Source organism: Canis lupus, chromosome 1 (genome assembly GCF_003254725.2).
Source record: "Canis lupus dingo isolate Sandy chromosome 1, ASM325472v2, whole genome shotgun sequence".
NCBI classification, from domain to species: domain Eukaryota; kingdom Metazoa; phylum Chordata; class Mammalia; order Carnivora; family Canidae; genus Canis; species Canis lupus.
In genome coordinates, this window is record NC_064243.1 from 25760382 (window position 1) to 25778025 (window position 17644).

The 17644-nt window shown below is 38.1% G+C and overlaps 1 protein-coding gene across 23 annotated transcripts in view; it reads left to right on the top strand.

Annotated features, from left to right (window-relative positions):
- The window catches only part of LOC112644136 (pantetheinase), a 72245-nt gene extending 60056 nt beyond the window's left edge, over positions 1–12189 (top strand). For all 23 annotated transcript variants that reach the window (XM_049113754.1, XM_049113817.1, XM_049113769.1 and 20 more), the window contains 5 exons: positions 705–897; positions 1580–1871; positions 2313–2674; positions 8340–8510; positions 9460–12189. In XM_049113754.1, the coding sequence (XP_048969711.1) occupies positions 705–897; positions 1580–1871; positions 2313–2674; positions 8340–8510; positions 9460–9642 (1201 nt within the window). In that variant the 3' untranslated portion in view covers positions 9643–12189. The remainder of the gene's footprint in view (positions 1–704; positions 898–1579; positions 1872–2312; positions 2675–8339; positions 8511–9459) is intronic.
- The last annotated feature ends 5455 nt before the right edge of the window (positions 12190–17644 follow it).

Here is a 17644-nt window from a genome sequence, read left to right on the forward strand (position 1 = left end):
CTGATATTTGGAGGACAGGGTTTTTATTGTCCAACCTGGTCCCAATAAGCTGCCTGCATGGTGCTCCAGGCACCTGCATGGATGTGGGGTAAAGCATGGGTAGCCATTGCTGAGCTAAGAGCTGAAATTGACTGCAGTTGCTACAATTTGCCTTCCAAGCCTTCCCTTGGAATTTACAAGCCTTGGGGTAGACTTCAGAATTTCAAAATAGTTGCATAGGTTAGATTCTGCTGATACAAATATTATCTAGGTGGAGGGATGTATTCCTGGTCCTTCCTACTCTGCCATCTGGAATTGTAAATTCCAAGTTTTCATTCTTTCACTTGAAATATTTTTTTATTCCTCTTTTCTGCCAGGGTTAGTGAACAGAAGATGTGTATCATTGCTCCCAAATATCCATGAGATGTGACACACATCTTAAGACAAACACATAATGAATACATGATTATTATATATGATGACAAATGCTCTGATGAAAAAAATTCATGGCCTATAATCTTGTCCTAGAAGAGTTTCCTACAACCAAATTCTCACAAGCATGTACTTCCTCTGAAATCTATTCTTGTTTTAATCCTTCCCTTCTATGATTTTATTTAGAATTTATTTTCACATATATAACATAATAGGTTTAGACAACATAATTCTGAATTTTATTAAAAGATAAGTTTCATTTTTGTTTTCTTTTTCCAATAAACACATATCAGGTTTGGCTACACCCCAGTGCAAGAAAGACTCAGCTGCCTGGCCAAGGACAACTCTATCTACGTTGTAGCTAATATTGGAGATAAGAAGCCATGCAATGCCAGTGACTCTCAGTGTCCCCTCGATGGTCGTTATCAATACAACACTGATGTGGTGTTTGATTCTCAGGGAAAACTGGTGGCACGCTACCATAAGGTAAAATTAATTTGCAAACAGTTCAGTTACTAAGTATTTAACAAAATAAAGTGGACAAGAAAGAAAAATAATTAGTGTTGGTAAAAAGTATACTTCAGAAGCAGACTAGAGACAAAGCATAGTAAGTAATGATTAGGTGTGGTAAGCTCCTATGAAGAGGCTCAGGAGGCTTCCTATGCATTTAGGAACACAGGAATATATCTGTGGAAGTGTATGAAAATCAGCAGGAGGTACCTGCATTGACGTATAATGTTGCCTTTTAGACTTTGTCCTTTTAAAGACATGCCTTGGCATTGGGTCAAGACTAGAAGGAAAAACTACCTACCAGATAGACTTGGTTTTGAAGAGAAAGAAGCAAAGAAAGTTCTTTCTCCACAGAAAAGAGTTAAGTGTTCTTGGCAAATAGAAGTTATCTATTTCACTCCTATGTCTTTCTAAGATTCAAGAGGGCCTTAATAGTTAAGGATTTCCTTCTACATATCTATAAAATGTGGATATTGAACCAAAGGCTCCTATCAGTTGTAGTAATCTCTGATTCTCTTACACTTTTTCCCTGTGAAGACAGTGGTCATGGATTAAATTGGCACTAAGAGATGTTGGCTTGCACATTTTCAGGCACAGTAACACCCAGGCCAACTTCTGAAAAGAGACTTTTACCCACTTCATCTTCCGTTTCTTACAGCACAACCTTTTCATGGGTGAAAATCAATTCAATGTACCCAAGAAACCTGAGATTGTGACTTTTGACACCATCTTTGGAAGATTTGGCGTTTTCACATGCTTTGATATACTCTTCTATGATCCTGCTGTTACTCTGGTGAAAGATTTCCATGTGGATACCATAGTCTTCCCAACAGCATGGATGAATGTTTTGCCACATTTATCAGCTATTCAATTCCACTCAGCTTGGGCAATGGGCATGGGAGTCAACTTCCTTGCATCCAATATACATCACCCCTCAAAAAGAATGACAGGTAATGTGTAAGCTCTAAAATTTACAAACTTTTGTAATCAAAAAAGTACAAGAAAAAATATTTTTTCTAGCTAACATGTATACTCCTTAATATAATATTTTCTTAATTTTTGCATATCTAGCTGGTGACATACTGTAGAATCAGTCTCAATCCAAATTGTTTTGTAGATTTATTTAGGTTTGTTTTTTTTTTCCATTTATATGTATACTTTTTTTTCCCCTTCAAAAATTCACCACTTCTTACATGAAAGTTTCTCTTATTGGCCTCTTAGTATCATACTTTGATTTCTTCTCACTTGATGTCCTTTTCAATATATTTTACTATAATTAATGATGCATATAACTTAGAGTAAATGGTAATGTGAGTTTAAAATAACAATAACAACTATGCAATTCCATTTCACTTCTCTATTTTAAATGCTATTTCCAACATCACTTTCAGGAAGTGGCATCTATGCACCCGATTCTCCAAGAGCATTTCATTATGATATGAAGACAAAAGAGGGAAAACTTCTCCTCTCACAACTGGATTCTTATACACATCACCCTATCGTGGTGAATTGGACTTCTTATGCCAGTAGTATAAAAGCATTCCCAACAGAAAATCAGGAATTTACAGGTACTGCTTTTTTTGATGAATTCACCTTCTTGGAGCTCACAAGAGTCACAGGAAATTACACAGTTTGTCAGAAAAAACTCTGCTGTCATCTAAGCTACAAGATGTCTGAAAAGAGAACAGATGAAGTTTATGCCCTAGGGGCGTTTGATGGACTACATGTTGTCGAAGGGAGGTATTATTTACAGGTAATTATTGTTTTGGTCACAGGAAGTTAACCAGATATAATACAGGACCCCCAGTTGAATTTGAATTACAGATAAACAATGAATTATTTTTATTATAAGTATGCCTCAATTTTTTGGATACATGTGCACTAAAAATTTTATTTGAATTTGAGTTTAGTTGGGCATCTTGAATTTATATGTGCTAAAACTTGAAATCCTAGTTGTCAGTCTGATTTGAAACTGGCTAGAGAAAAGGCAGAAGATTTATTTACAGTACCTGTATTTAAAATGATATAATAATTAAGTTACAGATGACTTTAATGGTTGTTAACCTCTCCTATTTCCTTCCTGAATAAATTTATCCTTTTTTTTTTTTTTTTGATATGTCCACTAAAGCTTATCATTGCATGTTTCATTAAGAGCTTGACACTAAGTATGTCCTGGAGACATTGACAGTTGACCTCTGAGATATGTAGTAGATAGTTCACTTCCCTCAACATTAAAGGGGGAACTATTATAGCCTGGTGAGGTGTGACCCCTATGAGCAAACAACTTTCATATTCCTCTCATTCTGTTCTCCTCTTCCCTAAACTGGCTCCCATCCTATTTCAAGGCTTCCTGTTGACATTTCAGCCCCATCCAATCCATTTCCTGTACTCTAGTTACAAAAATTACTAAAAGCCATTTCTGATTATTTTATTCTCTTGCTTAAAATTCCTCACTGTCTTCTAGTGGGCAAATCAAATTCCTTAACAAAACATACTCAAATTCTTGACATGTGCCATTTCCTAGTCTCCATTGTCTTCTCTCACTTCTCTCACATGTGCCCTCGGCTTCTCTCATATTGAGACCTTTCCTCTTCCCCATTGTGTGGGCATCTGCAGACCCTATGCATGTGTGCACAGGTGGTTTCCTTTATCTATGATGGCCCCACCTATTCACCATTCACAGTGCTTTTCAAGTGTTGTCTTCACCAAGAAGGCTGCCCTGGCACTTTCTGTAGCACCACTCCCACCTCCCTACCTGGTCTAGGTACTTCAGACATCCATGCTCAGCTTTATCAAGGACATATTATGTGAAATTATCCACATACTCATTTAAGACTGAAAACTATTGAGTGCTGGACCTAAGCCCATTGTACAATATTCTGTTTGCTATATGACAAACACTTTACCAATGCTTGCTCATTTGGACATTTATTTTAGTGCCTACTGCATAGTAGGTATATATTCAGTGCTACTGGATATGAAGATGAATAAGTAAAGGCCCTTCTCTTGAAGAATTTAGTAGCAGGGATAGACATATGAATAAATAAGGTCAATACAGGTGGCATGTAATAGAACTTAGAATCCACATTTTGTTGTAGGAATACGAACAAGCTCTACCTGGCCTAATCTGGAGATTCAGGGAAGTTTCCAGAGACATGATATATAGACTTATGCTTTTATCCAAATGAAAAGAGTGGAAGGAAATTCTAGACAGAATGGAATTTGAGCAAGTGTGTGGATGTGTCAAGAAGTAGGGTATGCAGGTCATTGTTATTAAGGCATAATGTAAGAAACAAGGGTTGGTGGAAGATGAACCTAGAGGCAGGATCACATTTGACAGAATCTTACCAGTCATTCCTAAAGTTTGGACTTTATTTTCTGGGTGACAGTCTTCTGTTGGAAGGTGTTCAGCAAGGGAATGATGTTATCAGATCTGCTGTTGAGTAGATCACTGTGGCATGATGAAACTAGGGCAAAAAGGCTACTTAGATTACTAGCATAGTCCTATCAGGACCTGTACCAAGATTATGTTGGAATAAGAGCAGGGTTTGGAGTCAAGCAATATTTAGAAAACTTAACTTAGTAGTTAATTTGATACAGAATAGGACAGCAGAATGAGGCAACCGGAGTGTGCCAGGTTTCTGGCAAGAGTAGCTGGGTGAATATAATGCTCTGACAGATCAGAATGCTAGAGTGGGAGCAGATTGAGTGGCAGTGGGGAGATGCTCAGATCATTTTGGATGTTGGTTTGAAGTATTCATGGAACATTCACCTGGAGCCATGGTACCCAATATCACCAGCAGAATCTGGGGCAGCACCCCAAATCAAACATGTTAATATGACTGATGGAAAACATGGGACTATTTACCCTAAATAGCTTAACTAAAAACATAATAGCCTTATATTAGTTCAAATTAGGTCACAATGTCAAATGCTACAAAGCCTTTATTTTTAGAGAAGTCTGATCTTGGGATTGAGGATGAGGGATTTTGGTATTATGTTCATAATCTTTTATAGTCTAACTGTGATGATAATTAATGCTAGAAAAATCTCTAACACCGAAATCTATTTCTTAACTGAGAGAAGAGAAATTAAAGGAAATAAGGATACAATAACTCCACATCTTGCCACAAAGATTTTCCAAGTATTCTAGAGTGAATTTTAAGGACGTGGGTAAAGAAGGTGCTTGTATCATTTTTTAGAGTAGAAGATGGTAAAATATTGGATAAAGATTTACAGCAGTTGTTAAGGGAGAGTGGGAGAAGGAGCAGCCTACATCTGACACCATCTACCTGGAGCCAGTGCAGAGTCCACAGAGTAAGGACTTGGTCTCACAAGTCTGGTCCCCTCTCCGCTTGAGACTTGTGGCAAGTCTAGGTGCTTTCTGACCTGACTGTAAATCAGGGGTTCCCATATCCCTGCCTTGGATTTGCTAATGTTCTGGAATGGCTCATCGAACCCAGGAAAGTGCTTTATGTACTACTAACCATTTATTACAGAGGACATTTTAAAGAATACATACGAACAATCGAGCACATGATACATAGGGCAAGATCTGGAAGTGTCCCAAGCATAAGAGTTTCTGTCCCCATGGAGATTTTGGCTTGTGCCACCTTCCTGGCATGTAAATATGGCATTCTTGTTTGCCAGCCTGAAATCTCTCTAAACCCCATACTTTAGTAGTAACTATGGAGGCTTAATTTCATGGACACAATTGATTCAATCATTGATCATTGGTGATTAATTTAACCTCCAGCTCCTCTCTCCTCCCCAGAGATGGGGGTGTAAATGATGAGGCTTACATTTCCAACTCTCTTACCAGATGGTAACCATTTCCATTCTGTGGTTATTAAAGGCTTTCCAAAAATCTCATCATTAACATGCACTCAGGTGTGGTGGAAAGAGGCTCATTATGAATAAAAAAAGTGCCTCCTTTCACATTTCCCCTCTTATCACTAAGGAAATTCCAAGGATTTTAGGGCCTTCTCTGTCAGGAACTAGAAAAAGACCGAATATATATTTCTTACTATAAATCACAATACCACACACTTCCTTTGTTCTAAGTTCTGGGAAGAGAGTGAGTGGGCGATGAAATGTTTTCAACTTAAAAGACTGAAAATGCCTTTCTTTTCATATTTAATGGAGTATATCCCTAGGTATGGAAATCAAGGTCATTGTATTGCTACAATGAGAATTCTTGAGTTATTTTGATTCCTGATCCTTTGTATATGTATCTCTCTTCCTCCTGGTTTCTCAGAAATCTTTTAGAATTTCCTCCCCTCCATTTCTTCTTTTGGAACTCCTGTTATCGGGGACTGTGTCTTTTAGATTGGTCTTCTAATTTTTTAAACTTTTCTTTGCTATTTCTTTTCATTTTCTCCATTTGCTTTCTGAGAGTTTTTCTCCTCTTGATCTTCCAAGGCTTGCATTGAGTCTTTTATTTTTGCTGACATGTTTTTATTTTTGAAGAATTACTTTTTCCTTTATGAGTTTTTGTTTGTATTTTTTTTTGCTGATGTTTTCTGGATACAGTATTTAACTCTCTGAGGCTATTAAGGAAATCTTTTTTTCCTTGGAGTTTCTTCCCCTTAAATACTTTCTTTTCCCCTCAAATTTCCTTTATCTACTTGTTTTGCTCTCCCTTTCATGTTAGAAGCTTTCCTCATAGATAGGGTTACCCTTTAACATTACCAAAAACTGACTGAAAAGTTGAGCATAGGAGTGATACTTGCCAATTTTAAGCTTCACTGGAGAATAACTAGCCAGGCCCTTTGTTAAAGAAATCCCTGAGTTAAGTATATTTGGAGACTTCCTCTTGAGATGGGTCAGGTTACTCAGGTTTTAAAATTCTTCTAATTCCCTTCCTTAATAGTGTTGCTTAATTTTGCAAACTAAAATACAAGATGGCTTGGTAAATTCAAAGTTTGGGTAAACAACAAATATTTTAAAAGATACAAGTATGTTCCATGCAATATTTGGGACATACTTAAACTGAAAACTATTTTTGGTAGTTTAGTTTATCTAAACTTCAAATTTAACAAGACTCCTTTCCTGTATTTATCTGGCAATTTTATTTCTAAAGGATTAATTATTTGCTGGCAGCATTTAGAGAGCCAGGTGGGAGCAATGACCTTGCCGGATGTGGCCCTGGGGGAAGGAGATGGTCACAACATTTACTAGGTTTCATTCATGAATCCCCTTCAACTAGGTTATTTAAAACCTCCACTAAACATAATCTGCTTTACCCTTTCTGGAAATAAATGCTCCACCTTTTATGGGAGGAAGGTAAGGACAGTTGCACATCCATGATGGGGGACTCAGTATCTGAGGCATCCTTAACTTCCCACAAATTTTCCTTACTTTAGCCAGTACTTTACTGGCTCCTGGGGCACTTAGTGCTTCCAGTAATGGAATCTTCTGAGTATTCTGCAGTGTAGATAGGGTTGATTCTTGGCTCTCCCATTGCCAGTTTAGGACTCGGTTTTCTATTTAGGTCTGCTAAATCATTTGCCTCTTCTGCATCAACCACCCCAGCTTCCAACGTTGTACCATGATCTATCCTCCCATTCTGTCCTTGTGAGTTTATGTCTTAAAAAAACAAGCAAACAAAAACCTAATGTTGGTTTCAGTAAGATGTCAAGAAAATAAAATAGGAGCATATATTCATTTTACCTTAACCTGAAATCTAATTGTATCCCATCTAACACATTTGCTCTAAAGCATTTATTCTCCAACTTCAAAAGTAGAAGCAGGGGGACCGCTTTAGTCAGGCAGGAGGTGAAGGTGGTTTGAAATAAGACTTGGAAGATGCAGCAAGATAGAGTTAAATAAATAGGATCTTCCTTTTGAGGACTTTGCATCTGCACAGAGAGATGACTCAATACTTAAAGTTTACATTCAATAAGTATGTAGCAGGCCAGTGTAGTTAGTATAACTATGTAGTACAGTGAGAACTGTGTCAGTTCTTACTTAGATATAACGTATATGACTTTTCCAATTCACAGGGATTGCCTCTAGATCAACTCTAGGGTTCATTACAACTTTAAAGTTCTTTTATTGTGTCAAATAGGCAAAAATGTAGAGATTATAGTGTCTAGATATATCCTTTAAAAAATAGAATATTTGATTATAAAAGCATTGCTAGCTTGAGAATGATGAGGGTACAGCTGTTCACAGCTAAAGATGAGGTGTCTGATCATTTCTTTAAGAAATTTAATCTGTTTGACTGTGAGTTGCAGAAAGCACTAGGTAGGGTCTGAAGTCCTTTATTTTTATTACTAGCTGAAGTAGCTATGTATCAATGAACTGGATTAATGTAATGGAAAAAAAGTATTTTATCAAACAAAGGGGCATAGATATGATTTCTAGTTCTGGAGGGTATATGCTTAAGGCTTACTGGTTTGCATTTACTTTCCTAGATTTGTACTCTGCTGAAGTGTAAAACAGCACATGTACATACTTGTGGTGGTGCAGTTGAAACTGCTTCTACCAGGTTTGACATGTTTTCCCTCAGTGGTACTTTTGGAACCCAGTATGTTTTCCCTGAGGTGTTGCTAAGTGAAACTCAGCTTGCACCCGGAGAATTTCAGGTAAGAACTTTTGCTTAATATTGACAATTCATTTTATGTAAGAGGAAACACTTTTTGAGTACAAAACCTTCTTAAGTGTTTACAAATATCACACTATATATATATATATATATATATATATATATATATATATATATATAAATTAAATAATATATTTATATATTATTGTGGAGACTATTGGAAAGAGGCTGAGCTGTTTGGGATCTGTTGAATAGGAAGAAGATTCAAGCAGGGTTTCAGGATTGGCCCCACCAGAGGGAAACTCTTCAGCTTTTGGGCAGTGATAGCTTAGCAAAGTTAAAGAGAATTCCTCTCATTGTGCGGGGAAGGCCTTCTGTGATTCATGAGTGAAAAAGAAAGAAGGAACAGCTGAGGAGAGAGAATCTGACAATGGCTGAAATAGGCAAGAAAGCTATCACTTTTTTGAAAGTCCAGAAATATTTCCTTAACATACAAGCTCTGCCCAGCCATATTCTTCCCTTGACATTCCTGTGGGTTCTGCTTTTATTCCCCCTTCCTTGTAGGAACAGCTACTGTGGGGCACTAGGGACAATGAACAGGTTGGGAGACTGTGGTGAGTGAGTGGCAGAGATGGCAGAGGCTCAGCTCAAATCCCCTCAATCAATCCCCTCTGTCCACTTGGAGGAGCCTATTATGTCTGAGAGGACTAGACCAGATTTCTCTTAGATACTCACAAACCCATTGCTTTAGGCTTGTCGACTCATGGAATACTTCTTCAAATAAGTAAATGATAAGATATTGATTATAGCCATTTCAATAATAAATGAATCAGTGCTGATTCCATGGCTCTGATTCTTCTTATACTCTATACCATTTCAACAACATTATTTTTATTGTTTCTTCACCTAGTTGTACTGAATTTTAGAAGCTGTTTTGGGGTGGTATAACTTACAGGGAGACTCAGTCAACTCCTCTGTGTTTTAATTAGGTGTCAAGTGACGGACGGTTGTTTAGCATGAAGCCGCTATCTGGACCCCTCTTGACCGTGACTCTGTTTGGGAGAATATATGAGAAGGACCAGACATTAAAGGCTTCATCAGATCCCAGGTCACAAGTACCAGGAGTAATGCTCTTAGTCATAATACCAATTGTGTGCTCATTAAGTTGGTAGAATATTTTCATTTGTTCTCTTTTATTTTGTGTAATTTAAAAAATGATGGATGAGAAAAGAATGAAGACCATAACAGTGGTCATGGTCTCTTGTACAAGCAAATACAAGTATATTTTCATATATAGTTCACTGTTTTTTAGACACACACACACACACACCCCCCAGATAATAGATGCCGGATAAACTGTGACATAATTTTGAAAGTAAAATCTATAAAATGAGAGTAACAGTTTTACCCATATTTTACAGGATTTCTTGGGGTGAGAATTAAATAATTGAATACATTTAAAGTCCTTAGGCAAGTTTCTGGGTCTGGTATGTGTGCTAGCTATTATAACTGTGTGACTATCACAATAAAAGCACGTGTGATATATTTATTGCTAAAGTTATATTACTTCTGATTGTCTAAAGTGTAAACATTTTCTCATGGCTTAGCCACCATGCATATTTCAGTTAGAAAATCAGTGAACTCAACCTTAGCAAATTGGTTTTGGCTCCATACCTAGCAATAATGTACTCTAGAAGGCAACTAGGCTTGCACCTAGGAATCTATTAGCACTTCTTCACATTTTTGCACATTTTTCAGTATGTCTGTAGTGTTTTGCCTATTTTATCAGCCTACGAGCATATTAATAGGGTGGTTCTAAACCAAGCACTTACTGAATTTGATTTTGTGAAGCCTGTGAGCTAAGAAAGTTTCTAAGTGGTTGAAAACCAAAGAAGAGTAAAATGAAGAATAATATTTCGTGACACATGAAAATGATCTGAAACTCAAGTTTCAGTCTCCATACCTAAAGCTTGATTGAACACACCGCATTCTTTAAGTATTGTTGATGGCTGTTCCTATGCTATGGTGCTGAAGTTGGGTTGTTATGACACAGACCCTATGGCCAGAAAAGCTGCAAATATTTACTGCCTGGCCTTTAATAGAAACAGTTTGTTGACTCCTGCTCTGAAGTGTTAAGTAACAATGGAGTTTAGTATTGAAAACCTTTAAAACATCTCAGTGGGCAAATTGCCTTAAGTGTCTGTCTTGTAATTCTTTCATAAAAGGAGGAATAAGATAGTTTTATTTGCTTTGTATGATATGCCATCACAGATACACATACACACAAAAGATTACCCTGATTAACTTACAACCAAATGTGCTAAGTAGATTAATGCCCCAAATAAGTGAAGATAATTTTTGAACATGATTGATATTTATTTACTATAAGATACACAAAAGTCTTTGTTTTTTTTTGCATTTAATATGTTCTAAAATTCTGAGAGAATGCATATTAGTTTTTATTTTCAAAATTTTCCTGGAAATCAACTGAGAACTACTGATATGAACATACTATCTGATAATTTCCCCTGTGGCAAACTTACTAGCCTGTTTCAAAGTGATTTTTCTTAAAGTTAAATGTTACAAGTAGTGAATCTATTTTTTTCAAAATGGTATTTACTACATCTGTACCCAGCTCTGATTACTTGTTCATTCTGGATTTCTTTAAGCCATATGTATGTATTTTATGATAGTTTTGATATGCTTTTTAACTGTAATTTTTATTTCCTCTGCATAATTCATGATGCTCTTTTAATACACACATGGAATCATGGAAATTCTCCATGATTAACTGTTTTGTTGCTATTGATTCTTGAATCCTTCTTTCTTCTTTCTTTCTTTCTTTCTTTCTTTCTTTCTTTCTTTCTTTCTTTCTTTCTTTCTTTCTTTCTTTCTTTTTCTTTCTTTCTTCCTTCCTTCCTTCCTTCCTTCCTTCCTTCCTCCTTCCCTCCTCCCTCCCTCCCTCCCTCCCTCCCTGCCTCCCTCCCTCCCTCCCTCCTTCCCTTCTCCCTTCCCTTCCCCTCTCTCCTTCTCTCTCTCTCTCTCTGTCTTTCTGAGAGAGAGCACATGAGTGGGAGGGAGGAGCAGAGGGAGAGAATCTTAAGCATTCTCCTCACCTGGTGCAGAATCCGATGTGGGGCTTAATTTCATGACCCTGAGATCATGATCTGAGCCGAAATCAAGAATTGGACGGTTAACTGACTGAGCCACCTGGGTGCCCCTGATTCTTGTATTATTTCTTATACAATTTCTGAGCCTTGTCACTTATAAATTTGAATCCATTCCCACTTGTACTGTAACATATCTCTTATTCAGCTCTGCTTTAAGTCTTCCAATGATTTTACTTATTTGCTCTTTTAGTTTATCCAAACAATATATTTCAAGTCTCATAGACTGAATTTTGTGCCCTCTCAAATTCATATATTGAAGTTGAACTTCACACCTCAGACTGTGACTATATTTGAAGATAGGGTCTTTAAAGAGGTAAAATGACAGCATTAGGGTGGACCCTAAACCAATATCACTGGTGTTCTTGTAAGAAGAGAGGACTAGGACATAGACATGCACAGAGTGGAAACTATATGAAGACACAAAGGAAGACGGACATCTACAAGGCAAGGATAGAGGCCCTCAGAAGAATCAACCCTGCTGATACCAATTTGATTTATATTTCTAGCCTCCAGAATCTTGAAACAATAAATTTTTGTTGTTTAAGCTAATCCATGGTACTTTATTATGGCAGCCCTAGCAAACGAATACAAATTCCAATCCCCTTCTTTTGTATTTCCACCACAAATTGAATCTTATACAAAATGGTTACCTGGTTAAGGATATCTAGCTAGCCAGGTTCCCCAAGACTCAACTAGATCCTCTTAGAGAAGCACTGGTGATGAACTGATAGTGAAACCATCAGACATTGAAAATCTTCTGGAGTTTGGAAATCAGAAAATCACATTGATGAAATCATGTAATTAATCTGACCTTAAGTGTTCTTTTTCAGTAAGAGCAGAATCTGTTGACATTATACAATTTAGTGAAATGAAGAACACTTTTTAATTCAAAGCATCTCTCAACTGGTAGACAATCCACATAGCCCTGAAATTGCCCAATGCTGTACAAAACATGCCCTTCTGGAAAAGAGAGCGGGGATCCATACCAGCAATACAGCATTTTGAAATAAACATTTTTGTGGCAGGTGTTTTTCTTAAAAAATACTATAATAAATATATGAGTAAAATTCATCTGGTGATTTTTGGGTGACATTAACTGACTTCCAAAAAGGAAGTCCTAAATGAGAAGAACATGTAGCCGTGAATACTTTATCTAGCAAGGCTCTCATTCAGAATGGAAGGAGAGATAAAGAGCTTCCAAGACAGGCATGGAACTGAAAGAATATGTGACCTCCAAACCAGCTCTGCAAGAAATTTTAAGGGGGACTCTTAAAATTCCCCTTTAAGAAGTTCAGTGGAACAATCCACAAAAACAAGGGTGAATAGATATCATGATGACACTAAACTCATATCTCTCAATAGTAACTCTGAACGTGAACGGGCTTAATGACCCCATCAAAAGGCGCAGGGTTTCAGACTGGATAAAAAAGCAGGACCCATCTGTTTGCTGTCTACAAGGGACTCATTTTAGACAGAAGGACCCCTACAGCCTGAAAATTAAAGGTTGGAGAACCATTTACCATTCAAATGGTCCTCAAAAGAAAGCAGGGGTAGCCATCCTTATATCAGATAAACTAAAATTTACCCCGAAGACTGTAGTGAGAGATGAAGAGGGACACTATATCATACTTAAAGGATCTATCCAACAAGAGGACGTAGCAATCCTCAATATATATGCCCCGAATGTGGGAGGTGCCAAATATTTAAACCAATTAATAAGCAAAGTGAAGAAATACTTAGATGATAATACACTTATACTTGGTGACTTCAATCTAGCTCTTTCTACCCTTGATAGGTCTTCTAAGCACAACATCTCCAAAGAACCGAGAGCTTTAAATGATACACTGGTCCAGATGGATTTCACAGATCTCTAGAGAACTTTACATCCAAACTCAACTGAATACACATTCTTCTCAAGTGCACATGGAACTTTCTCCAGAATAGACCACATACTGGGTCACAAATCGGGTCTGAACTGATACCAAAAGATTGGGATCGTCCCCTGCATATTCTCAGACCATAATGCCTTGAAATGAGAACTACATCACAACAAGAAGTTTGGAAGGACCTCAAACACGTGGAGGTTAAGGACCATCCTGCTAAAAGATGAAAGGGTCAACCAGGAAATTAAGGAAGAATTAAAAAGATTCATGGAAACTAATGAGAATGAAGATACAACCATTCAAAATCTTTGGGATGCAGCAAAAGCAGTCCTAAGGGGGAATACATCGCAATACAAGCATCCATAAAAAACTGGAAAGAACTCAAATACAAAAGCTAACCTTACACATAAAGCAGCTAGAGAAAAAACAGGAAATAGATCCTACACCCAGCAGAAGAAGAGAGTTAATAAATATTTGAGCAGAACTCAACGAAATCGAGACCAGAAGAACTGTGGAAGGGATCAACAGAACCAGGAGTTGGTTCTTTGAAAGAATTAATAAGATAGATAAACCATTAGCCAGCCTTATTAAAAAGAAGAGAGAGAAGACTCAAATTAATAAAATCATGAATGAGAAAGGAGAGATCACTACCAACACCAAGGAAATACAAACGATTTTAAAAACATATTATGAACAGCTAGAGGCCAATAAATTAGGCAATCTAGAAGAAATGGACGCATTCCTGGAAAGCCACAAACTACCAAAACTGGAACAGGAAGAAATAGAAAACCTGAACAGGCCAATAACCAGGGAGGAAATTGAAGCAGTCATCAAAAACCTCCTAAGACACAAGAGTCCAGGGCCAGATGGCTTCCCATGGGAATTCTATCAAACGTTTAAAGAAGAAACCATACCTATTCTACTAAAGCTGTTCGGAAAGATAGAAAGAGATGGAGTACTTCCAAATTCATTCTATGAGGCCAGCATCATCTTAATTCCAAAACCAGACAAAGACCCCACCAAAAAGGAGAATTAGAGAGCAATATCCCTGATGAACATGGATGCAAAAAATTCTCAACAAGATACTAGCCAATAGGATCCAAGAGTACATTAAGAAAATTATTCACCATGACCAAGTAGGATTTATCCCCGGGACACAAGGCTGGTTCAACACTCGTAAAACCATCAGTGAGATTCATCATATCAGCAAGAGAAAAAACAAGAACCATATGATCCTCTCAATAGATTCAGAGAAAGCATTTGACAAAATACAGCATCCATTCCTGATCAAAACTCTTCAGAGTGTAGGGATAGAGGGAACATTCCTCGACATCTTAAAAGCCATCTATGAAAATCCCACAGCAAATATCATTCTCAATGGGGAAGCACTGGGAGCCTTTCCCCTAAGATCAGGAACAAGACAGGGATGTCCACTCTCACCATTGCTATTCAACATAGTACTGGAAGTCCTAGCCTCAGCAATCAGACAACAAAAAGACATTAAAGGCATTCAAATTGGCAAAGAAGAAGTCAAACTCTCCCTCTTCACCAATGACATGATACTCTACATAGAAAACCCAAAAGCCTCCACCCCAAGATTGCTAGAACTCATACAGCAATTTGGTAGTGTGGCAGAATACAAAATCAATGCCCAGAAATCAATGGCATTTCTATACACTAAGACTGAAGAATGAGAAATTAAGGAGTCAATCCCATTTATAATTGCACCCAAAAGCATAAGATACCTAGGAATAAACCTAACCAAAGAGGTAAAGGATCTATACCCTAAAAACTATAGAACACTTCTGAGAGAAATTGAGGAAGACACAAAGAGATGGAAAAATATTCCATGCTCGTGGATTGGCAGAATTAATATTGTGAAAATGTCAATGTTACCCAGGGCAATTTACACGTTTAATGCAATCCCTATCAAAATACCATGGACTTTCTTCAGAGAGTTAGAACAAATTATTTTAAGATTTGTGTGGAATCAGAAAAGACCCCGAATAGCCAGGGGAATTTTAAAAAAGAAAACCATATCTGGGGGCATCACAATGCCAGATTTCAGGTTGTACTACAAAGCTGTGGTCATCAAGACAGTGTGGTACTGGCACAGAAAGAAACACATAGATCAATGGAACAGAATAGAGAATCCAGAAGTGGACCCTTAACTTTATTGTCAATTAATATTCGATAAAGGAGGAAAGAGTATCCATTAGAAGAAAGACAGTCTCTTCAATAAATGGTGCTGGGAAAATTGGACATCCACATGCAGAAGAATGAAACTAGACCACTCTCTTTCACCATATACAAAGATAAACTCAAAATGGATGAAAGATCTAAATGTGAGACAAGATTCCATCAAAATCCTAGAGGAGAACACAGGCAACACCCTTTTTGAACTCGGCCACAGTAACTTCTTGCAAGATACATCCACGAAGGCAAAAGACACAAAAGCAAAAATGAACTATTGGGACTTCATCAAGATAAGAAGCTTTTGCACAGCAAAGGATACAGTCAACAAAACTAAAAGACAACCTACAGAATGGGAGAAGATATTTGCAAATGACGTATCAGATAAAGGGATAATTTCCAAGATCTATAAAGAACTTCTTAAACTCAACAGCACAGAAACAAACAATCCAATCATGAAATGGGCAAAAGACATGAAGAGAAATCTCACAGAGGAAGACATAGACATGGCCAACATGCACATGAGAAAATGCTCTGCATCACTTGCCATCAGGGAAATACAAATCAAAACCACAATGAGATACCACCTCACACCAGTGAGAATGGGGAAAATTAACAGGGCAGGGAACCACAAATGTTGGAGAGGATGCGGAGAAAAGGGAACCCTCTTACACTGTTGGTGGGAATGTGAACTGGTACAGCCGCTCTGGAAAACTGTGTGGAGGTTCCTCAAAGAGTTAAAAAGAGACCTGCCCTACAACCAAGCAATTGCACTGTTGGGGATTTACCCCAAAGATACAGATGCAGTGAAATGCCAGGACACTTGCACCCCAATGTTTATAGCATGCAATGTCCACGATAGCCAAACTGTGGAAGGAGCCTCGGTGTCCATTGAAAGATGAATGGTGGAGAAGATGTGGTCTGTGTATACAATGGAATATTCCTCAGCCATTAGAAACGACAAATACCCACCATTTGCTTCAACATGTATGGAACTGGAAGGTATTATGCTGAGTGAAGTAAGTCAATCGGAGAAGGACAAGCATTATATGGTCTCATTCATTTGGGGAATATAAATAATAGTGAAAGGCAATATAAGGGAAGGGAGAAGAAATGTGTGGGAAATATCAGAAAGGGAGACAGAACATAAAGACTCCTAACTCTGGGAAACGAACTAGGGGTGGTCATGGGGAGGAGAGTGGGGGGTGGGGGTGAATGGGTGACGGGCACTGAGGGGGGCAGTTGACGGGATAAGCACTGGGTGTTATTCTGTATGTTGGTAAGTGAACACTAATAAAAAATAAATTTATTTAAAAAAAGAAACTCCCCACATAAGATGGGACTGAACCCCTACGAGATCATGTTCGGTCTTCCTCCACTTATTATCCCCAATTTAAAACCTGAGGTGCTTGCTGAGTTTGATGATCACCAACTCCTTTTCTCCCTCCAAATGTTACAATGAGGGCAGCCCAGGTGGCTCAGCTGTTTAGCGTCCGCCTTCAGCCCAGGGCGTGATCCTGGAGACCCAGGATCAAGTCCCACGTTGGGCTCCCTGCATAGAGCCTGCTTCTCCTTCTGCCTGTGTCTCTGCTTCTCTCTCAATCTCTGTCTCTCATGACTAAATACATAAAATCTTTAAAAAAAATGTTACAATGAGCCCATGAGCAGGAATGGCCTAAGCTGAGGGACTCTATGAGACTGGGCCACCTTCGAACCCCCATCAATGTCGACCGGGTGACTGGGTGTACGTCTGGAGATTCCAACACCAGACACTTCAACCATGCTGGAAGGGACCTTACATCATGAACCTGACCACTCCCACCACTCTCAAGGTCGATAGGATTACTCCCTGGGTCCACTACACCCATGTCCGGCCAGCTGAATCCTGGTTCAATCGTTCCCCCTGGCTCACTACCTTGTTATCCACC